General features: G+C 45.8%; 1 protein-coding gene across 3 annotated transcripts in view; it reads right to left on the bottom strand.

Moving 5' to 3' along the window:
* The window catches only part of UTRN (utrophin), a 367,449-nt gene extending 342,871 nt beyond the window's left edge, over positions 1–24,578 (bottom strand). Inside the window, exons 1-2 of one of the 3 annotated variants that reach the window (XM_068677000.1) lie at positions 24,428–24,578; positions 24,005–24,135 (exon numbers count right to left, since the gene is read on the bottom strand). In XM_068677000.1, coding sequence (XP_068533101.1) covers positions 24,005–24,083 — 79 coding nt within the window. In that variant the 5' untranslated portion in view covers positions 24,084–24,135; positions 24,428–24,578. Of the gene's footprint in view, positions 1–24,004; positions 24,136–24,329 lie in introns of all 3 variants that reach the window. The other 2 variants (XM_068677005.1, XM_068677001.1) reach the window with 2 other exon arrangements.
* Positions 24,579–24,821: the final 243 nt, after the last annotated feature.

Below are 24,821 nucleotides of genomic sequence, written 5' to 3'. Positions count from 1 at the left end.
TATTGCCACAACTACCAGAAGAATACATGTTTATTACCCATCTTTGTAGAATTAGCATGACATTTCTCCCACCCAGATGCTCTACTTCCCTCCCCATGTGCAACAATGGATTTTATTCATCCTTTTCCAAAAAGAAAAGCCACACAGGGCAAAGGGAAGGACAGCACCTCACAGGGCTGTTGTCTTCTGCAGCAACTGCTGCTGAAGTGCTTCAGACTTCCCACAGTGACCAGGCTTGGATGGAAAGTTGTGTTACCCAGGAAAGGAGGGATCCACAGAAATGTGGGAAGCCATTCGCAGCCCTCAGCCCTCCCAGTCCATCACTGAACAGCAGGAGTGTTGTAGAGAGCTCCCCGAACTAAACAGGCTAAGAGTCAGTAAAAAAACCATCAGTGGCACCACAGGACTAAGCAAAAAGACATCTGCCCACTACGGTTATATATATGGGTGACTGTTGGCAGCTCAGGGACAGCCCTCCTTCGAGAAGCTTCTGGCCCATTAACATGCTTTGACAAACTCCTATGAGAAATCTGGCTTGTTTATGCTTACTAGACTTCATCTTTTCCATCATTTTTCGCTGCAACTGCAGAGAAGAGAGTTAATACCAGCAAACAAACATCTCCAGATGAGCTCTCCTCTCTCCAAAAGAGGAAACTTGCCGAGGAAACTGCCTCCTGCCAAGGGTCCCATGAAAGCCTCCCTCCTCCCCCTGGAATAACACTGCTGTTATCTGAGTAAATAAACAAACAGAGCAACTGCATGCCTCCTTGGCTCAGGGCAGGCAGGCTGCACGGGGTGCACAGGAGCCAGCACAGCTACACTGCACGCAGTGAGGCTTTCCTTTCCTGAGACTCCTTTTCCACAAAAAACACACATCACCACACACAAATCGTGTGCTCCAGCTCAACCTTCTGTAAATCTTCCAGCTAACTGCAAACTTACTATACCTCTTGCTAATTTGTCCTAATAGTTAAGTGATGCTCAATGATAAACAAGACAGAACAGCTTCTCTGGAGGTTCCTGTACACACACAGTCACAGGCAGAGATCTGGCAGCGGTGAGGACAGATGTGCATCCTTTCCCAACACAGTGCTCTGCCTCAGGCCCCGTGCTTGTGCTCCCAAGCAGCCAGGGACTGTCCCATCCCCTGCACACCAGCTGAGGAGCTAAGCGACAGTCGGGCCAGCAGGCACCCCTCCTATCTCCCCACCACACAAACCACACCCAGAGCAGAAACATGGTGGGAGGAGGACTGGGCAGGGGCAGGCAGCTAAGGGACAATAAGGGATTCCATTCTGCAAGCCAACAAAAGGCTGCGTGTTCCCATCCTCACTTGTTTTCAAGGATTACCAGCAAGCTCTCTGTGCATATCCTTTGCAGGCTTCTGTCAGGTCAGACGGAAAACAACAGGCTCAGCTATTCGAGCTCAAGTGTGTGAGGAGTAATTACCAAAGCTCCACTGGACAGAAGGATTGCATTCTTTTATTCTCCACATGCCACCACCCACTAAGAAATCATAATAAAATTTGCAGAAACCTTATAAGCAAAGCCAGCCCTGCCACGCAGGAGTTAGCCTGCAGTCACTCAGCACCCGTCCCAGAAACTCCACCTGTATCTCTCACAAGGACAGTGACGCTTGGACGCTGCTACTCCTGTCACCTGTATGGTTTTTGTCATCAGCCCAACCAAGCATTACTTGAACTTAAAGCTTAAATCACGTGCAAACTTTGAGATACTGCCACAGGTACCATAAGCTTTAGGATGTCCTCCCATGTAAGTCCTGCAAATCACACATTTCCAAGCCTGAAAAGCAAAGACCCCAAACAATTTCTGCTTCACAATTACTGTGATGCAACACAGCACTCTCTTGTAAATACCCCATGTCAAAAATATACGTGTAATTCCTGATTTTAAACTACTTTAAGGGTTGAAAGATGCACACGCTATAGTGACACACACGGTTATCGGTCACCTAGTGAAGCATCACGCCTTAAACCTGTGGTGTGAGCAGGCACGTGCTCATTCTCATCACTCACCTTAACACCAGCTTTTCTGCTCTTCATTCTCCCTCTCTCACCTCTTTTGTGCGATTTGTTATGAAGCCACATAGCGTTTACTGGAACAACCTTACAACAGGCTAAATAGAACTGTACATTACTTTAACAAAAGCGTTTTGAAGCTGAAGCCTTTAAATTCAAAGGGGGAGGAAGGGAAGAATATTCTACACTGACAGCTTTAATGTATTTCAAAATATGTATAGATAGGGAATATATTCATACTAACAGTTATTAGCACATGAGTAATCAATACATGAGCAACTCTGGAGAAAGGTTTTACACAAAGCAGGTGTGATCATGGCTCTGTATATAAATACCATGTACCACTTTGCATGCTCAGGACCCTCACTCCATTCGGCTGACGGGCTTTTCCTATCTCCCCAGCATGCAAAGTAAAGCACCTAAAGTGGCACACCACGTTTGCCCATTTGTTCCCTGCTTTGCCTAGCCTTTCCTACTATCCTAATTGCTGTTGTTGCTGCTACCAGGTACTGTGTAGGTGTTCTCAGAAGGTTATTTATTACTACCTTCACTTCTCATTCTCAAGCAGCAACAGGGTGCTGCTAAAAAAATCCCATTTTTCCTCTGCAAGACTTTCAGCAAGGAGGCAAAAACCAACCAACAAAGCTAGATCTGCAGCAAACTGCATTCAGGTTGTTTAGAGGTATACTTCCAGTCTTTTCCCTCCTCCTCTATTTGTGTTGGAATTCTAACCAACATATAAAGAAAGAGGCAAAACAAAACAAAACAAGTTGTTTGCCAATTGCAACCTACGGATGTAAATACAAGCGTGCAGCCCTCCGGGTTCTTTGTTACTCCACCTTCAGTTTGCCCTAGATTTGAGCAGTTTTGCACTGTACCTGCACTCTGACATCAGACGGCATTCGTTACACATTGCACCGTGTAACTGCAGCATTCCCACACATTTATACTTTCATATAAACCTTCATATTGTTTACATACAGTTCCCTCATTCCTAGTTTGACGGTTATATAAAGGAAGCATTATAAAGTTTCATTGCTGCTTTGCTTTTTTTAAAGCTTTGCATCAGGACCAGATTAAAGAGAACAAAAAAAATCTGCTCGTAGGTGCTTTTTTGTGTGCGGTGTTTTAAAAATCACTGTCAGTTCTGACATACTCTACTCCCTGTTACAGAGTTTTGTGTCAAAATCACTTCCTAATCACAGAACAACTTCAGATCAGCCACAGGAAAGAGGAAAACACACACACATGCGTGTGTATATATATATACGTATATAAATATATATATATATGTGCACACACACAAAATCTCTCTTCTCCCTCAATCTCTTCATTCCATATGATTTTCACAAACATGGAAGAAAGGGATCCTCACAATAAAGGCTTTTATAGCTTCAATTGTAAGATGAGCAGTGTTTTAGAAGAAAGTCTGGCTAGGTTTATGGTAACTCAGAACTTTGTCTAGGTGTAATTCAGTTGTTTGTTTGCTTTTTTTTTTTTATGTTATTAAGCAGCACCAAAACAACTACCTTCCTACCTTTGGTAAAATTTGTCCTACTGAGTGTATGCAAGGTCCTAAGAAGCAGCTCTGGTAGAGATGCAGTCAAATGATTGCCAATAGTCACAAAGCCACATTTCCCAACAGTTTTTAGAAAACTGCTTTGACTCTAAATCCTTTATTACCTGGCTAACAACCCCCAACCCTGCTGTTTTCCATCCCCTATCTGCACCCTCACTACCTCCATACACACAACTACTCCTTCCACAAGTAAGAACCTCAATGCTGTTTAAAAAAAAGAAAGAAAAAAAAACAGCTCTCAATACAAATCCCATCACAGGACAGTTCATTCACATCCTAACTCCCACTTGCTCATCAGGTGCTGTTACACTCTCAGCCTTGTACCTCCCTCTCAGCCTACTTCATCGCCCCTTGCCTTGTTCTACTAGCAAGCTGTACAGCTCTTCACTGGCCTACATTTGAGAGGGTCCAAAAATCCACATGGCAGCCAGTTCACCGCATCCCAGCACAGTCCCAGTGAGGCATGCAAAACCCCAGTCAGCACTGGAAGTAAATACTGCACATCCCCCAGCTTTGTCCCTTGCAGAGAAGATGAGCAGGTGAAGCAGCAGAGCACAGGACGTGCCCAGGTGGGACCACCAAATTCCCACCAGCAAGCAAAGGCAGGCAGGCACACACGAGGGTAAGACATTGTCACGATAAACCTTGCCTTGCACATGTCCCTGTGATGCTGTGTCAGCAGCCAGCCAGACCAGGAGCCATAGGCATCCCCAGCACAGGGTTTCGGCTCAGCACAGCTCTGCTGCAGAGAGCTTTGCCAGCTCCCACATTCAGGTCCATCAAAGAAATGAGGGCAGGGAAGTGCCCTGGGCCTGTCCCAGCCCTTGCTGCCTTCCCTGGGAACTGGGTGGAATTAATCCAACACATTTCAATCCCTGTTTTTAATATTTAGTAGGGAGGAGGTGGACAGCAAAAGCATATGTGTCCAGCTGCAGATAGCGAGAGGTTTGCAAATACTATGGGAACACCCAGAGCTCCTCTCAGTTATTATAAAGGCCATTCCATTCCCCACGCCCTCAGCAACCAGCTCCAGCCAAAACCACTGAGGGCACTCCACTGATGCAGTCGGCTTGCCATTTGTTCCACTGCCTCAGCCAACCAACCTCAGCAGCAGCCTGCTTCCAAAAAGGCTGCGCAAGTGAAAACCCACTGCTCCATCCGGGAAGCCTGCTCAAAGGCCCTGCCGGAGCAGCAGTGACAACAGGAGGGAGGTCCTAGTGTGCCACTTGTAAGCCACAGCAGCTGGCTGATCCCATGGTCCACTCACCTCACAAACCCCAAGGATGGCTCATAGATGCTGTGAGCAGATAACAGGGTTTATGCATAAGTTTCCCCTCACCTGAATTCCATCTTCTGTCACAAAAGAGAAGAGCCAAAAGATCGGCTAAGATCTGGGAGGATGCAAGGCCTGGTCAGATTCAGGTTGTTTCAGCTGCTGCTGGAGAGCAGAGATTCAAGCTGTACCAATCTCAAAGGCATGCAGGGTTTGGGAGGTGGAAATTGAGCAGTAGGCACTTCTAATCCTGCTGCCTACAAAAATGGTACAGGGAAGCTGGGAGCTCCACTCCAGGCTTTTTTTCTGAAGATAAAAAGGTCAAACATGGTAATTAAGCTTCATGACTAAAGCCACAAAAAGAATAAGGAAGTTTCCATTTCATTTGCTTCAGCTTGCTCTGCCCTGGAAGCTCCCATTGCAGCACACTGGCAGCAGCCTGTAATCACTGCAATTCCCACCCAGTGCTCCCACCTACCCTCCCATCCACCTCAGCTGCAGCAGGCATTCTTCAGTATCTGTAACAAATTTGATGGATATTAAATCCCATGCCAAAGAGGGCTTAATTGTCAGGAAAACTACAGGTCAGGATAATGTTAGAAAAGCTTTGTGAGCACTGCAAGTACAAAGGTGTGATCCCATCCAGGACAACCTCACGCAACTGCAGCAGAAGTGCTCCAAGCAGCCAGCTTGAACAGGCGTTCTCCAGAACAGCTTTGGGATAACCCAAGTGTCTTTTTACATTGTGCAAGCTAGAGAGTGTGCACTGCAGAGATCACCTTCACCAAGAGACCTTCTGGATGGCTGTCACTAGCCTCCAAGTGCCCTCCAGCTAGGCAGTGCAGAGCGCAGCCCTCCGAAATCAGCCTCTCCTCCCTTTCTGGCACTGAACAGAGCAACCAGCAGCAACTGATAGACAAGGAAGGAGGAGAAGGGGTGGATCACCACATATATAAATCCCCTGTGTCTATATACAAAACCATTATGAAAGCGTGAGCTAGGCAAACTAGAGCAACTGTATGCCTCATGTTTGCATTAACAAGTCACTGTGAGACCTTTGGCTAGGATTTATGAAGAACGCATGCAGGAAATGGAAGAAAATAAGTCATAAAGCAATTCTCTTGTTTAAAAAGCTGAGCACACAGTAGAGTTGGTTAGCTTACACCACCATACAAACAGGAACCACAAGGAAGCTACACTCACGATGCTTCAAGGCTGAGTCAAGTTTTGATTTCAATGAAGCCAAGCTCCCATGAGCAAGCCTACCACAGCCACCACAGAACTGCACAGGGCCCCCAGCAGCACAGGTACCTCTTGCTTAGAGTGAAACCAACATTTTCCATCAAGTTTATTAAATCACTCCTCATCCCTGCTCATTCAGTTAAGCAACTCAATCACAACTTTCACACTCACAAACAAGAAAGTACACAGGCGAGGAAGGAGAAAGCAACATACAGAAAGACAGGAAAACATAGCCAGGAATGCCCAAATTCTGACCCCGACCACCAAAAGAGATGTAGCATAACTTGGAGCAAGAAGAAAACCAATTATCAGCTTATCTCCAAGAGAATCAGAAGACAGCAGTGAATCTACCCATGCCTCCAGAGTCCAGATGATGCACATATAAGAGAGAAACCAATGGATGTCAGCCAATAAAGACGCCCACAATTAACCTTAGGAGCCACTCTGTACACTCTTACCAAGTGTACAGAGCAGCTGAATCCAACACCCATACAAAAAGTTGGGAGAAGTGATTGAGATTGCTCTTCACTTTAGATATCTGAGATGGCCAGGAAAGAGTGAGGGTTGGGGGTGGAAGGGAAGCAGGAAAAGAGTAGCAATAAGTACTAACCCACGGAGGTTGCATATCTGAATTCCCTCAACTGTTTGGCCAAGACACACTCTTTCTTGCCTGTACCTGCTAGACCAAGTCTTGTGCAACATGAAGATCTGATCCTGCATTCAGATCAGCATCCAGCAGCTAGAACAACCCGTCTGCCACTTTTCTGAATTTCTCTCTCTTTATGAGACTCTTTCCTGATGACTCAGAAGATTTAACTTTAACAGAGTTAAGGCATTTCTTTTTAAAGTAAGTGAATAAGAGAGAATACATACTCTCCATCTGGCATACTTTCCTTCTTGAGGAAAGAATTCCAGTCACGACCTAGAAAATTACCACTCAGGACCAACAGCATGTCCCACAAAATTAAAAGAAAAAAAAACACACTCCTCAGAACTGTGTATACTAGTTTGTGTTTTGTTTTTTAATCACCTGAAATTTGATATAAAATTACACATCACCAAGTTCATATGAATTGTTATCATTTAAGGTTTTCAGCCACATCCCCTATTTCCCCAAGAGTCCCCTGCATAGCATGGACATGGCAAAGAGGTAAATCCATCCCCCTGGGCTGGTCCAGCTGTGCCAGCAAGGCAGTACACATGCTCCTGAGCACGTGTGTGTGCTCCCATTGCTGAATGCCTCCAAGCCACCCCGGCTAGATGGGAACAACTTAGGCAGGAGGTCAAAAAAGCTGTCATCTGCCACCAACTACTGCGTCTCTGTGGGCACGGATGGGTCACAAGAGCTCACACCCCAGCAAGAGATGGAGACAGCACTGATGACGTGCATTAGTACGAACAGAAGAGTTTATCATCCACCCAAGCAAACCACTGGAAACACCCTGTTACAGGCAGACTTCTGACAAAAATCTCAGATCCACACAGTGCTGTATGGTTATTCTTAACTTGAAAGGACCAAATAACTCCTCAGGAATTTCATCATTTCCAAATGGAAATCCCTGAAGGGAAACATCTAGGTGCATGCATGTGTATATACACCAATGCACACCTCTTATCTTTAAGCACGTTACAAAGATGACAGAAAAACCACCATTGCATCTTGCTCCATTCCATTCCTTAAACACCGTCTGATTCTGTGGTTGTGTTTTACACATCAGGAAGAAACCTCCAAACCAAAGGTATGTAAACACATTTTTGGTTACTTTACCATTCGTTTTGATGCAAGGGAGGGGCAGGAACAGGAGCTTTTTTAAAATGTGTCGCTCCCCTGAGGGCTAAAATTCGTGAAACATGTTTTTCAGAAACAGCCTTTTCTTCCCTGAAGCTCTCATCTCCATTCCTCTATGCATCTGTCAAGCCCAAGGTCTGTGACAATCAGAAGAGGCACAGAGGAAACTGATTTTATAGTTTTCCTTTCTGATTGAGAGAGAAGAAAACACTATTCTGCAGTATAGGCAGGCCTCATCTGCACAGAAGCCAGTTCCTTGACAGTCAACAGCTGCCACTGTGAGACAGTGCCCCAAAATGATAATTTTATTATAAAAAGAGGTCTTTAAGACTTCAAATTTCAGCTGCACATACATCCTAAAGAACATCCTTTCTTATCAGGACAAAAAGATCAGTTAGATAAGATGACTCTGATGTCAAGAGCTGCATAGGTTGAAGAACAGTCAAGAACAGATTCAGCCTTTAAGGTACACTGGGTCATTCACCCAAGGAACCAAAGACCTGCGTTCAGACTGAAAAAGATGAATTATTGATGTATTAGGTGTAGAAAGTGCACTGTTTTCAGTATTGTTCTTTTGCATTAAGTTGGAAGAGTTTTACAAAGCTTTTCAAACATAAAAACGCATCAGCACAGACCCTTGCAGACTAGAAAGCCTGCAAAGAATCATCACTTGGGGTTAAATTTTAAACCGGCCAGGTTTAATTTGCATAGGCCTGGTTAATGAAGAAGTGACTGGCAGCAGGTACAACATCCCAGCCTTCTGTCACACATTTATTTGCCTGCAGACGGCTGAGCTCAGCCCTCCCTTCCACCTGAGGAGACCCACATGGGTCACTCCTCCCTCACGCTCGCATGGTGCCAGGTGAAGCGGGGCAGTGGGCCTGGTGCGACTCGTGCGCTGAAATGGAGGTGCTCCCCCATCTCTGAACCCAGGAATTCTACCCGGCAACACCACACTGTAAATCATGCTTTTTTTATTATTATTTTATTTACAGCCAGCCCTGTTCTCCTGACTTTTATGATTTCCACCACGCTGCTCGGTTTGCCAAGCTTTACTCTTGGAAGTGAGATCTCCCTCAGCCCTTGCACAGGCCCCCCTCGGTCTGGGCAGGGTGCCATGGAAGAACAAGGCCATTCGAAGAAGAAAGTCAGCTTGAAAAAATTAAGGCAAGGAAGCAAGCGCTCCTCAAACCTATCCACAAAATGAAGAATTTCACTTTAACTGGAAAGAGTGAGCCTCTCCTCCTCCAGCACATTAATATCACCAGCAAGTCAGAACAGAACAAAGGACATTTATCACAGCTGAGACCAACTTGCAATTTATGAAAAGCCTTTAATAAATGCTTTTATTTTAAAGAGTCTCTAATATAACTACTTGAATTTCAGTAAAACATAGATACCCACTGGAGGAGGTACAAGGCTTTTCCCCTGTGTAAGCAGTTTAGAAACTGAAGATCTGACAGAGTAAATGACAATCCATAACACAAGATGCCTTTGCAGGATCAAACATTGCCAGATTCAACTCTAGACATCCTTATTCAGCATGTTTTTAGATGTGCACTTTTTTAAAAAGTATATATATGTATTTTTGCAAAGAAACCACTAACTTCACATGGAGCAGCTTGCAAGATCCTAAAAAAAAAAAAAAAAAAAAAAAAAAAAAAAATCTGCCAAACCTCCTCTATGCCATGGTGTTAATTCTCCACATAAATATTCAAAGATATTCTTGAATGACTGCCGTAAGGCAATACTCTATTCTGTAGCCACACGACCACAGCCACGATTAGCTCACTGCACTAACTCTGCTCCCTGCAAAATCAGGTTGTACAAGTTTTTCTGAGAATTCAGCAAAGTCCCACTGTGATGGGGGGGAGGAGTAAAATAAAGAGCAAGTGACATCGGTCAGCCCAGGACACTTTTATGCCAGTTTTTTTTTAGCTACCTAGAGCGAAGTAGGCATGTGAATTTTTTCCTTGGAGAGGAGCGTACATAAGGGTCCTCCTGGCACAGGGTAGTAGCTACTGCTTCCACACTTTTACCAACAATGAATCAAAAGGAGACCTGAAACAGGTGTCAGAATGAGCTTCCATATGAATATTTGCAACGGGACAGAGGGAAAAGCAACCAGCCTGTACATCAAGAATCCCTCAAGTACTAACAAAACCACCAGAAGACCATCATGAGAGCTTAGAGTATCACATCACAACTAAACATGGAAGCTCAACAGCTAAAGATAGCCATCTACATCCTCCACAGCTGATCACCAGGTCAAGAACTACACATGCTTCAAAGCTAAAATAAGTTTGGGAACAGACGGGTTTGTTTTATACCAAGACAGAGTCTGGGAAACTGGAGTAATCATAGAGGAAAAATGTAACATCAGATGCCATCTCCTTCATGTTTTTCATCCATGGTTAAGAGGAAAATATCATTTTAGAGATAGAAAAGCAAAATAATTCAATGCTGGATTGGTGCTTTCTACTATTATTTCACCTACATTTACATTAGATAAGTATATTTTTTCTTGAGGTTGTCATTTTAAAAGTAGTCACTCTTGCACATATACATTTTCTTACTCACATAGGAATTTAAAATAAATTATCTTTTTCAAAATTAGATGTGGTTATTCATATTAAATTTAGCTGTTTATTCTACAGAAGGAAATTTGAAATAGGGTTTTAAGAAACTATTTAAAGCTGAGAAGACTTGTTTAACTAGTTCTGCTTAGTATGAAAATGACAAATTATAATCACTGGATGAGCTCTTGTTAAGTTTTTAGCAAAGAAGAAATCACTCACCTTGTATGAATGCACAACCCTTTATTACAGAGATGCAATTAAAGCTACTTCCTCTTACTTTGCAAAAGTACAGAGGACTTTTTTGCACAGAAATTGTATAGCAGTAGGTTGCCTATTTAAATAAACAGTGGATGATTATTGTAATGAGCTCGATGACTTTGGAAGACGTGACCTGGCTGACCCACCCAGGTTCTCAGCTCTACTCCCATCCTGCAAGAGGGGGTGAAAAAAATGTCTGAAGACTACTAGGGAAGGAAGTTTGCATGTGAGAAAAACCTATCCCTTGATTAAGATAGCCAAAGGCTGCATTATTTAAAATAGTAATTTCACTGAAAAATCCCTTTTGTTCCTGTTTTGTGCATTAATTGAAAAGTTGTGCATGAAAACAGCCTGACAAAAGAGGTTTAACTCCTGAACTACATCCACCTCATTTGGCAGGGGAAAACTGTATATCATATACTAATTCTCACTGAAATTAGATTTTATAAATTGACAAACTTTGAAAAGGGCTCACAGGATACCTTCAAGACTGCAAAAAGTAGCAGAGTTCTGTTTATTCATCCAAAGAGAAGCAGATGAAAAGGAAATGGAAAAAGAATATATTCTCTATTAGGTATGCCACAATACAGGCACAAAGCAGATAAAGAGAAGAGTCCTACACAATTCACACACATCATTTTTTCCTACTTATAACATTGCATCCTAGATAATAGACGCAGATTAAAATCCACCTCAACGGCCACAGATTCTCACTGAGATCAAACGTAATTAATTCAATTGCTTTTTAAAAGACTTCCAGTAACATAAGTTGTGATAATCACAACTCATCTACTCTGCCAGCCGATAACCTTTTGGCTCTGCTAAATTCAGGACAGCCAAGAATGCATTATTTCCTTCACTTCATTGTACTGTAGATGAGAGTTGAGCCCCAAATGTCTACAGCCTCTTTACATTTTCACTGGCAGCACAAGAGGTTCTTAATAGGATAGCGAGTGAAGGTCCTTTCAGAGAGCTGGAGCAGCATGAAAGGAGCCTTATTGCAAGTGGGAATACCAGGCAGACATAATATCTTGTAAGGAACAAAACCCCTTTTTCTGCCCTCCAGTCAGTAGGAGGAGAAAAATAATTGTGTGCATTTTGGTATAAAGGGGAAAAAAAAAGTGTCAGCTTAGAGGACATAAGGAACCAAATCCATAAAAAAAAATCTTAAGCTGTAAGAAACAAGTACAAAGGGTTAACATTTCACAATTTCTCTCCTCCTTCCCATTATTTCCCATACCCACACAAATTATGCAGAATACTTTCTGCATCAGGTTGCACCAGTCCCAGTCCACATGAGTTTGTTTCAGATGACCACTACAGCACACTAGCATCTTCCAACTGTGCATTACATCACAAAAAAAAAAAAAAATATCCCTTTCCTTCTTCCCCCAGGCAAGAAACTTGAGTTCAACTGAGGATTACAATTCCAAGTATTTTTATTATATGGGTATGTGAGTATAAGTTAAAGCCAGAGACAACAGGGCCAATAATAAGATCCTGTAACAAAAGGTGGCAAAAAACAGTGTGGAAAACAAATCATCAACATGTTTCTCAGCAGTTAGTCATTTTATCTGAGCATTATGGAGAGACTCTGCTTTCAGCACCTGGCTAATGGTCCCTGCTCCCTCCCCGCTCCCCTTCCCTGACAGCAGCGCTATGGAGGAAAGGACACATCAGCACTTCCAAGGCAAAATATTCCAAGACCTCTTTTTTTTTCCAGCCCAAATCAGCCTCCATACAAATCCACTGCCCTGTGTGAATTATTTTTTCCTAACCAGCTCCAGTGGCAAGACTTGCTACAGCTCCCGTCTCCTCCAGGGACCCACTCAGTAGATTTGGACTAGTTCAGAGAGGGCTTCACTGTCAATCACAGGCTTCATCCTGAAACTAAATTTTAATCAGCTAAACTAAGGACACTGAGTCCATTAAGGATGAATGTAACAGCCCAGGACTTCAGCAACCTTATACTGGAAGGAGACTGAGAACAAAAGCAAGTCTGATATGTTTACAATAGGTCAAGGTTTGTAGGACCCTTTACTAATTTCGTGCTAGCTTCTTCAGTGCTAACAGCAACATGTCCAGTCAACAAACAAACTGCTACATCCCATGGGATATTTTGCCTGGAAGAAAACAGATGCACTGGGTTGAATTATTTTTTCTTCTTGTAAAGCCAGAAACTATGGGATCCTCTAGGTATTGCATGCGCCTCTACCACCCCAGATCCTGCAGAAAGTTTACTCTGCCTCAGAAGTGGGGATTACATGCTAGAGTTATCCCTTACCTAACCCAGTAACCCCTCATTTCAGGTGTGGCATCAAGTGAATGAGCAAAAGGCAGGTTCAAGAGAAATGCTGGAGAATCTACAAGAGCCAGGAGCTGCAGTGGCAGAGCGCCCTGGAGCAGGTGCTCCACTGGCACATGGGCTGCGGGGCTGGCACCTCTTACAGCCACCCTGACTTACACAGCATGTGCTAGTGTATGAGTCTGGGGGGAAATTTAGGAGCCCTGGATGACAGCAAGCTCCCCCAGCAAGTCACCAAGCTCAGCGATGGATGCAAGAGCATCCACCGGGTCCAAGCCAATGAGTTCTGCACCATGCATGTCCTGTGCCAGGGCTCTGCACTCACTGACCAGCACCAGGCCAGCCTGGGAACAGCTCTCCAAACACATCCCCCTCGTCTCCTCCTGTCAAACGTGGGCTCTGTTTTCTCACCAAAAGGATCCATAGTTATCTCCATGGTGACGTAATGCCCCTCTGTGTACAACCCCAAGGTCCTCTTCCTTCGAGACGCCTCAGTCATTTGGAGTCTGACACTGGTATGAACTTCAGGATCATTATTGCATCCCAGACAAAGACTCCAACAACGAAATCCCTCTTCCCTGCACTGGGTTTCTGTTCAGAAATGTATCAGAGCTGTTCCAGGCCAGCTACCCCTACAACACAAGGGCTGTTTATCATAATGCTAAGTGCCTGCAGCCACCAACCGCAGCAGTGGCCAGATGACTGCTAATGCCAGCAACACAAGGGTTTGGTTTAGTTGTCTTATTTTTGGCAGAGAAAGGGAGACCAGTGCTCCTTTTCTCTAGCTCTTGATTAATGACCTTGCAATGTCTTTCTCCTGGGAAAAATCCCAAGCCTTGCTGCAAGTCTGCTCTTCAACTTAGACCAGCATCTTTTAGCCCTGAATTTTGGTACTGATGTCCCAGTGCAAGCTTCAGCAGATGGGCAGGCTTCACAACTCCTCTTTCAGCCTTAAGTCTTAGACACATTCATTAAGCAGTTCATCTCCAGTACAGAAATATATACAAACACTCTTCCCCCCAGAGCGTGTTGGGATTTGGTGCCTGATTTACTACGAAATGCCCTGAATGCTCTCCAGCCCCTGCATTCTTCCTGGCCCATCCTCTCGCTGTGCAATACGCAAGGAATTGGTCACATCTCACCCTACACTCCTGCCCAGTGCTTAGGGCAATGGTCAGTGGTTCAAAACCATTTGAAGATTCAGACTGGCATTTCAAGAGCAACAAGTCAGCACAAGGGCTCTAATTAAGAGGCAATTACAGGAAAGATGGGCACCACCCCAAATTCCCCCCCAGCTGCCTAAGGCTGTTTTGGGAGAAGTGACACCTGCACATTGGTCGGTGTGCCTGACAGACGGGATGACGCAGGAGTAGGAAAGCTGTGCGGGCTGCAGCCAGGACAAGGCTCCTCCAGCTGCTCAGCACCAACACCATAGCGACCTGGCAGCATGCTTTAGCAGCAACCTGTAGCTATTCAATTAAGTTTTGAGGATGATACCTTAAGATACTTAGGTCCTTTGTAAATATCTAAGGACTCTTTCCCTAACCACTGGCTCCGCAGAACCAGGTCCTTGAGTTCTCATCAGGTACCTGAAATATTTTCTGGTCTAGGCCACACGGCTGCTGTCCTCAGCTGATTTTTGCACAAAGCCTTCTCTACGCAGACATTCATACCGGATTCTTGGCAAACAACTTGGTCTTCACTGGCGATGTCCCCTGCAAAGACAACTGGAGCAGCGGCCAAATACTTGAGGGAGGCTTTTTCCCCCTCCCTGCAGATGCCTGCCAGGTCAGGGAGATGAAGAAGGAGAGGCAGCAGAGTGCAGTGTGAAGAGAGTATTATGGCTTTTTCCACCCCGTCACTAGATTTTTAAACCATTCCATCAGATTGCTTTCTGTCCATTGTTCAGCGGAGATGTCACCTGCAAAGCAGGAGCAGTAAAATTCCTTTTTTGGGATAAAACATTGCAACTCCAGAACAGTTTTGCATCTTCTTCTGACTCCAGATTCTGCCAACCCAACCAGGTGCACACAGTAAGGCAGGTTTAGATGCTCGGGCAGATACCAGAACATCGTACTTTATGGCTGTAACATAGGCAATAAAATTGAGAAGTATGAATATCCCAATTTCACCACTTGTAGTTAACCAGCCCTAGTGCACATGGGAGATGGATGAGAAAAGAGCTTGCTTCTGCATGGTTCATGTTCTTCTAATTCAGCCTGTCTCTTCTGGAGGCTGCTTGTCCTTCAGTGTGTGACACCTGAGGACAGCACATGCTGCCACCGAGACCGTCCAACTATATGACTCAGGCAGGCCAGACCACAGGACCTCACCTTTCCCACTGCATTTCTGGCACAGGGTTCAGTTTCCCGGAGAGGGAATACAACTCCCACTCCAGGTGTGGGTGCCAAAATGAACTCTGACTGCAGACAATCTGGGGGTGATCCAGAACCCACCCACTTCACGAGACCAACAGGTAACTGCTATCTCCTCACTTAAGGGAATCTAAGGTGTGTAAAAATGAATCCAGCTTCCTTTCCTCTCAGTTATGGTACCTTATGGCATGCAAAGAGCTCCATCACGCCCTATGTTGTGCACATCACTCAAAATTAAGCAGCATTTTAAACCAAAGAATTTGCAGATTTTCAGTTAGGAAGATATACATGCATACATTTAATCAAAAGGGGTTGGTTATGACTTTTATTTGGAGATGAACACACCCAATACTGTTAGTCACTACGCAAGCACAGTAACCACTATCCTTAAACGACAATTAAATATTTAACACTGCCTGCTGAGAGGAGGTTGTTACCACACAGCGACAGGAACCCTCTCTAGCATTTTACAGGTAGAGGAGAAGGCCTCCAAGAACAGTCAGGGTTTCTTTTTCTTGTTTTTTTTGGTTTTTTTTTTTTTTCTTTTTTTGCTCGTAAGGATTAGGAAAGCCAAATAGCCTTCATGACCTACTATGGAAGTTATTTCCCCTCTTAGAGCGAAGGCAAACAACAACACACAACTCACATGGAATTCATTAACTTCAAATTTCTTAAGTTTTAGGACCACTTACTTCCCTACAGGCTAAATGAAAACATTTTGGAAGAGCTGTTTTAGAACAGAGAGATCTGAAATTTGGTTCTTCTCAGGGCCCTGCCTCACTTCTCTACAGGAGGGTCTACACAAAGACCCCAGGAAGACAGTCCTGAGGCCTCATGGCAGGATCTCACTCTCTATCTCCTGCCACGCATGCCTGAACTTGGAAGAAAGATGCAGACAGTGCACTAATCCTTTTGGTGTAAAAAAAGGCGTTTTGTCCAACTCTGAAGAGGTGTCGTTCAGAGAGGTTCTGCTCTCAAGTAACACTACCACAACTGATGCCCCTGCACCTCACCAGCTCCGTACATTTCCACTGATTTACCTTGCTTGGGATCAGAAAGGACTGAGAAAAGCATCCATGTAGAAAGCTACTGCAAATAGACACCATCAGTTACCCAACACCTACAAAACGAAGAAAAAAATGAACAAAAACTGAACTCCACTTAGGTTTCAATGGCCTTTAACAAAAAGCCCTTATAATACGGTATGACTTCTGTGACAGTGGGAGCAACCCCATCTGAGCTCTTCCTTCCTCTTTCCCCTGTTCCACCATGGAAGTGCTGATTGCGCAGTTTAGCATAAAGCTCACTTCCACACTGATACAACCATCAACACGTGATTTCTCTCATCAAGGTAGAAACGTAACCTTCTAGAAGCTGTGGCATGCTTCATGGCTTTAAGCTCACCAGTGCCCAGCGAACCAACACGGTGTTTGTCTGGCGTCTTTTTGGTTTTTAATTCCTAGAGGGTCCCTTGGTTCTGAATTACCTCAATATTCAAACAACACTCAAATTGCCCAAATATGTAAAAGATGAGAGCAGAAGCAAAACCACAGAGGAGCTCCCTGAAATGCAGCTTCTCCTCAGGCTTGGTGCCCAAGCCAAGGGGCACCTGCAGCAGCCTGGTGCATTTGTGGGGTCCTTGACCGCCAGGAGCTGGGTACCACACTCCTCTGACAGCCCACCAGCCAGACGGTTCTGCACAGACCATAAAGTGTGCAAGTGCTTTTTGAGTATAAAGGCCAGGGTGAACACTGCACTTCTGTACTGTGGCCTGTAAAAACTGCCGGGTTAAGTTTAATAAACTCTACTCCTACTGATCAGTGCATTAAGTTATCTAAAAATAGATTTAAATCATGTTTTTAAGAACCCGTGTTTTTGTTTTTTTAAAAATCAAACCAGCAAGCTCCAAATTGGGGACTACAGCCAGGTCCAAGAGAAAAATTCCTGAGCGCAGAGGAAAAGCATTCAAAGCAGAAGGATTACACACCCCCGCCCAAACAGCAAAACTGTATTCAGAAGACAGCTACCAGACTTTCAGCTTCCACAAAGTCTTCTCTCGAGAAAGAGGCACCGCATGAACAAAACGTGTTCCCTTGAAGCTCCACAAGGAGCTGCATCCAGGAACAAGATGTACGTGTAGAAACCAAGAGAGAGATCACTGAACTCTTGGAAATGATTTGTGCTGACCATAACTGTTGTTCATTATTAAGTCATAACAGAAGTAAAAGCCTAGAAAGAAGAAATAGAAAGGTCTTGGTCTATTGGCGTTTAAATACTATTTTACTTTTTCTCTTATTTTAATATAATCACACTTTATACTGTAGCTACTAAAGTAATATGGAAACCAAAAGGCCTTGCCCTATACGTAGCCTGATAAATCTCCTCCATTCGTTATGGAGAGTGCTGCTCCTTGTTCATCCAGGACAGTGTGGCAATTCAATAGCAATTTAAATAAAGATAATCTAGCCAAGCACTTCAGGACTTACACATCACACCACTTTCTCCAATCAATAATTGGTAACATTATATGTTAGGAGCACATTGCACCTTTGGTCCTCTGCCACAGTCTAAACTAGGAAAGGAGCAAAACCCACATTTAATTATAGGCAGTAAAAGCAGAGTACAAATGAATTAACTGAAAATACTTGAAATGTATTACACAGACCCATCAAAGTATGTTGCTTCATGGCTTAAGTGCACGTTTCTTCACAGTTAAATGCATAAGCCAGTGACTGCCCAGATACATGTTGAATTCCTCTACAAAGTCATTAGGAAACACAGTTTTTGGATGGTGGGTCCTATTTCTGTTTTCCACAAGGCAAGGGGGAATAAGTGTCAGAGTTCTGAAGGGATCTTTGTTACCAATAACCTCTGGCTGAAAAGTATTGCTGCCCATTCCCTTTATTGATCAGCAAAATAATGTTAAAACACATCTAATCTCTGTCCTCTAGCCACACAGCTTTCTACTAACGTGCATCCAATATTTCTGATGGAAGTTACTCCACTGTTACCCCAACACGCAGCCACCACATCTCCCACCAGCTGACAACTCAGCAGAGCTTCACCACATGCAATGGGAGACCCCCACCCCTGAAAAACAGCCCGGCAGACAGAGAACGCTGCTTTTTCATGGGAGCAGCGTATCTACAGTTTTAAGAGAACTCTCCCAACAAGTCCAGACGATGCTCAAGTTATCTTCTCCAGCAACTCAGCACACTTAAGGCCTCTCTCCCACACATTCAACAGGTTAATTCATATCTAAACACGTAAATTACTTAAGATTGGTCACAGCCCTTCCAAACGTAAGGAAACCTTATGGTAGCCTTATTAAAGGAAGGCTACTATGGTAGATGCAGCCCTGTTGATAAGCAGGGAGTCAATTCTTGCTTCACTCCCAAAACTATGGTTTGCAAGAGAAGAATATCATTGTTTTCTGTCAAATCCACAGATGCCAGAGGGCCCTTCTATTTACTTAGCCTGTTATTTTTGTCACTACCTTTAGAACTCCCAGCTTTCTTCTGAGGATATACAGTCGCTTTCCGAAATTATAGCTCAGCTTGCTTCCTCATTTAATTCCAGAGACACAACGGGGTAAGGGAAGAAGACATAAAGCAGACTTCTGACAAACTAGGGAGCACTAAAACTTATTTTTTCATCAACACAATAAACAGTCAGAGAATGAAACTCCTCCCTCCCACCTCACAATGTTTAAACCCTATTATTCATTCTTCAGGCTGTTATTAAGCCATCCAAACTAAATGCAGTTCTCCCCAGCTTTGGGCTACAAGCATCTCTGCTCCCAAGGTTGGTGCTACACTCTTCTAATGGTGCTCTTTTCAAAGGACTGACACTGCACAACACAAGAGGAGCTGATCATACAGTCTCTGAGTGGGCAAATCCATGCAGCTATCCGCAGCAGAGCACCTGCACTGACCCAAAACAAAGCAGACTCAGCTGGGGTTTATTTCACGTGCTTTTTCTTGCCATACCACACATACACTGAATTACATGTGCCAGTCTGTCTCCCCATTTCTTCACACACAGAAGATGTTAATACAAACACTGCCCTACTCGTCCCTGCTGCCAAGAGTCGCACCACAGACAGGAGGAACATCCAAGGAGAGGCAGGGAGGTGATGAGCCATTGCAGAGACACGGCTAAACCTTTGCCAAGCTGCCCAGTGCCATGACCACTATGAGTTTCTTTGCACATGAACCTATTTTCCTCAGACTGCATGGACTTCTCCCATCTTCTCCAGCTCCCTGAGCTGGGGGGATGTCAGAGGAGGTGGCCGCAGTTATTAATCACCCCATGTCTGCTGGTCTGCCCGGGCACCCCCTCCCCAAGGTATCCACAGTGCAAGGGGGACCCACACCAGCAGCAGCCGCCTCTCCCCACCACGGCATCCCAAGGCTCTTAAACCACTACAGGCAGTGCCTCACGTAGCAGCTCCTGCCCAGGGTTATTTCTTCATTTCCTGGCAAAGCACACGCAAATCAATGGGTTGCTTTTATGGTTTGGGGTTGGTTTCTTTTCTCCCCGGAGGAGCCTTGCTTTCTATTCCAAGGCAGAGTCGTGCTTCAAGCACATGGAACGGCATATGTTATTTCTTTCTCCACCAACCAAGAGACTAGGAGAAACCAGCCCAGTATGTATATGCTTGCATTTCATAAACGCTAGCATCACCCCAGAACTGTCTTCATCGCAGCACCCAATCTGTCCACTCGGGACAAGGAGGCAACAGCTGACAGGAAGGAGCCAGCCTGAGGCAACCTGAAGGTTTGTTTCCAAAAACGTTCGTTTTCACAGCTAGGAATGGGGAGCAGAAGGCTTGCTGTTTGCCTCCACCACCTCACCTGCACACGCTCTGCACAAACACCCACAAAGAGTTCACCTTACAGCAAACTGGCTGTGCCCAGCCCGCATCCATGGGACGGATCCTAAACAGACACCATTGTTCCCAGCCATTTCTCACTGACGGAGCCCAAGTGACAACCGAGGCACCACACAGGGCCATATCACTTGGGTGGCAGTGGGACAGGGCCGAAGGAACCGGCCCCAAAGGCAACACATGGAGTCCCCAGACCAGGAGGTCCCAGGGCCTGGCAGCTGACGGCCAGTTTGGCACCGCTTCGTGCAGACAGACAGACAGCAGCGCTGCCCAGAAGCCTTGCCCGAGAACTACAAAAGTAAGTTATAGTTTCTGAAAGCAGCCTCTGAGCCAAATGTGTTTATTGTAATTAAAAACATAAGGTAGATGAGGAGAATTAAGCTCCCCTCAATTTAGACAGGAACTCATATCTTAAAATGCACCAGAGGCATACGGTAATCTTCCAGAAATGTTTTTCCTGTCATGTCTTACTGTTTAATTATATATTGCCATTCCAAACTACCACGGCAGATTTTAAGCGACTTCTTCTTTTCTCCATAATTAATCATAGCAAAGATTCATTTGCTCTTCAAGTGCGGCGCTGACAGCATTGCTTTCACCACTGCAAGGCGATCAGCCCCCAGCAATCCTTCCTGAGAGCTGCTGCAGAGAGAGAGGCACGACCCCCTGCTCAAAGGAGATGTCCTTCACAAAGCCCTATAAGTGGCACCTGGGGGCGAGCAGCAGCGAGGAGCCACCGGCACCAGGCTGTAGCAGGACAGGCAGCTGAGCAACGCCAGGGCCATCTTAGGGGCAGCTCTGGTCGCCCCGGGGCCTGGAAGAGCAGAAGACACGCCATCAAAACCGCTTACCTCTACACATAGATCAGCCTTAACACTATCTAGTCAGAGGAGAGCCACATCAAAAGCAGGAAATAATAAAAAGGCTAACTGGACGACCTAAGGAAGCCCTACTCTCCCTCTGTGGCACCACACATCACAAACACGAGCTCACTGAGTAGACCCAACCCTCTTGCTTTCCAAATCAAACATTTATCGCTTACAACAGCTACAGCACGTGGCACTTCAGGTTCTGTTGACCGCTATAGAGGAAAGTATTTTCAACATTCACTAACATACAAGGAGCTCTTCTCAGGAGCACTTTATCCTTCATCCTCTCTGCTCAAGGATGAATTAGATACTTGCAAAAGTACTTTTCCACCCACAAAACCCTGTGACATAGGCTTTCTTTGTACAAGTAACATACATAGAAACCCAACCCATTGTTAATTTATTTTGATTGCTCTATAGAAAAATGAAAATTTGCTGCAATGCTGCTATATCCCTCTCCTGGTATGTTGGCAGCTTTCCAGTAACAAGTCATTAAGAAAAAAGTTACACAGCCAGTTCCGCTCATGGGATCAGGCATGGATGGGCACAGTCCTGAGCAGCAGTGAAACTCCACGCATCTTTTTACACTGTCCAAAGAGTAACTTTGGATCAAAGCTCAAGTTTTCAGTAACTAACTGTCATAGTAATCCTGCCATCCTTAGGGCTTTTTAGCTGCTTCCCAGTTCTCCAAAGCAATATAGCTAAAGCAACAATGACTACAAAAGAAACAGTATTTTCAGTTTGACAGGTTGCTAAAGTTTACATTTGTATCCAAATATTTAAAAACATGTTTACTAGAACCACTGTCTGTTAAGGACTACCTTTGAAAGATTCTTGAATTCCAAATCTTTTTTTTTTTTAATATATATAACAAAATAATTTAAATGCTTATTTGCATGCTCTCCTGAATCATTGCTAGAGATGTCCTACATCAGCTGGTGACAAGCTTACAGAGTGGCAAAAAACAGAAGGACAACTCGGACACCTCATTTTCTATTACAAAATAAAGTGGAGAACATAAACCTTGGCTGGCTCTGCCCTCTGTGCCCTCGGAAACAAGACTGACCCTGAGATACCCCAAATATCAGCAAGTGCAAAGGTAGCGCTCCTACTGTACTCGTGTCATGCTGCAAATAGCATCCCACACCGGACAAGCTGTCACAGCAATAAAGAACTCTGCTCATTTTAAACACTTGAAAAAGGAAAACTTTCTCTCTACCTATGAAAAGTGGAAACAGAGCTTATAATATTTTCCCCAGTCCCAGCAACCATCCTTTAATTTACTGCTATGGGTACTTCAGCCCTTTCATTAGGAAATCCCTCCCACGGGTTTACTTGTAGGGAAATGTTCAGACCCGAGCTATGTAGTACAGTAATTAGCTTCAAGAAATCACACAACCAGATCCAAGCCGGTGTATCATTTTTAAAAGATCAATCTCTGCTCACAGTTTTTAGTCTAATGCACAAGTCTTTCAGCCTTCTCAGCCTCAAAATATACATAATTCTCTCATTAAGAGAGAAGAGGAAAGTTAAAGTGGTTGTAATGGGAGAGCTGCAATCGCCTGCCCTAGCCCAAACAACAGAAGTTGCTGTACAATCTGTTCATCCAAGGAAAACCTCAAATACAGCCGTGTTTCCTCAGGCGGGCTAAGAAAGCATAGTACTCGCGTACACATCGGCGCACCATCCCTCCACAGGCTACCCCCAACCTCAAAGCCCTTAGAGGTTTCTGACTGCACACTTATTATCAAATAAAGTCACATCCAGAGGTTTCAAAGTAACAGAAGAAAAAGTACACAAGCACTACAGAACTCAAGGTTCAAAGCCACAAAGTGTTTCAGTTTCCTAAATTGCATTTCTGGAACAGTAGGACTCCATCCACCACAGGTTTCATCCCTCACAAAGACGATGTCTAAGAATGAACTATGCAAACACCAGTGTGATTTGGACTCAAACCCGCATCCTGCTTCCTCTGACATATCAAATCACCATCAATGGAAGACTTACATTTTTTTAATGCATGGGATTTTTTTATTATTTTTTTTTTAAAGAAAACATTTTAATGGTTTTCAGATATCAAAGAAAAATCTTTTTTTTTTTTTTTTTTTGACAACAGGGGCATTTTGCATTTAAGAGAGAATGGATGGGCTTTGAAACTGAAGACGCGAGCATCCGGACTCTGGATGTATCACGAATTTCTGCTGAGGTTTACGTGAATTGCTTCTGTGCCCATAAGCCCTCCACCTTCCCACTGCCAAGACGCCGATGGTTCCTCGCCCCTCTAGCATCCATCAGCGCCTCAGTGAGGCTACAACGTACCACAAAATCAAAGCACGCTTTTACATTTCCCCAATAACCTTCAGATCTGTTCCAAACAAGGAAATGCCTGAGCTGGTAGCCGTAGACCCCCGTGCTATATGAAGGGGGAAAGGCAGCAGGTCACGTCGGGGCGCCTTGTCCGAAGGCAGGGCAGCGGGGCAGCCACCGCCGCTGCCGTTCCCAGCGGTGGGGCAGGCAGACGGGAGCTGCCAACGCCGGGTTGCATAAGAGCACTCCGAGCGGGCGGTTATTTACAAAAGCAGGGGTAATTATAACGCAGGAGGTGGGTCCCAAACACACAGTGACTTGACTAACACCGTGTTTGAGAGAGAGAGAAGCAGGAGAGCGCGCTCCACCACCACCACCATCATCATCATCTTCGTGACCATCACACCACGACCACGACCAGGACCACCACCACGGGCTCGCAGCATACAGCACACCGAGTGGGGAACCCTGTGTGTGGCACCCCGGGAGGCAGCTTACCCGAGCGGCACTTGATGATATCGCTGAACTCCCCGGGCGCCCCGCCGGCTCCTTCCTCGGGGCGGGCGAGGCGAGCCATGCCGGGCTCCTACACCCTCGGGCGGGGGGCTCCCATGGGTCCCGCTCAGCACCTGCCGGGGGAGCAGAGAGGCACCGTGACCCCGCCGTCCCGCCGCGAGTGCCCCCGGCACCGAGCCGCCGAGCTCCCACCCCCGCCGGGGACCGGGGCCGCGGAGGCGCCGCCCGCCCTCGGGCACCCCGGCGGCCCCGCCCGGCCCGGCCCCGCTCCGCTCCCGCAGCCCGGCCCTCCCCGCCCCGCAGGTACCCCGAGCACCGCCGCTCCCCCTCGGCACGTCGGGGAACAAACTTTGTCCGCCCCGTCCCGTCCTGTCCCGAGCCGAGCCGTGCAGAGCCGCCACTCACCCCTCGGACACGGCGGCGGGAGGCGGCCCCGCTCCCCACGCCGGCTCCTCCCCCCACAACTTTTTGTGCGAGCCGCCGCTGCCTCTCCTCCTCCTCCTCCTCCTCCTCCTCCTCCTCCTCCTCCACCGCCGCCCGGCCCCGCCCCGGCCCCGCAGCCCCTTTGTTAGCCGGGGCCGGCGCCGAGCTGCGGAGCCGCGCGGCCGCTCCTCCGAGGGGGCGGGCGGGGAGCGGGAGGCGAGGCTGGAGCGAGGCGGGGCGGCTCCGCCTCTCGGCACCGACGGGGCCCTCCCGGCCCGGCCCGGCCCTTTAAAAGCCCCGTCCCGTCCCGTCCCGTCCCGTCTGGTCCCGCTGCCGCCCCCGGTAAGGCCGGTCCTGGCAGCGCCGTGCGCCCCGC

Source organism: Anas acuta, chromosome 3 (assembly GCF_963932015.1).
Source record: "Anas acuta chromosome 3, bAnaAcu1.1, whole genome shotgun sequence".
Classification (NCBI taxonomy): Eukaryota; Metazoa; Chordata; class Aves; order Anseriformes; family Anatidae; genus Anas; species Anas acuta.
Note: the sequence above shows the minus strand (reverse complement) of the source record. Positions and strands in the feature narration are given on the sequence as shown.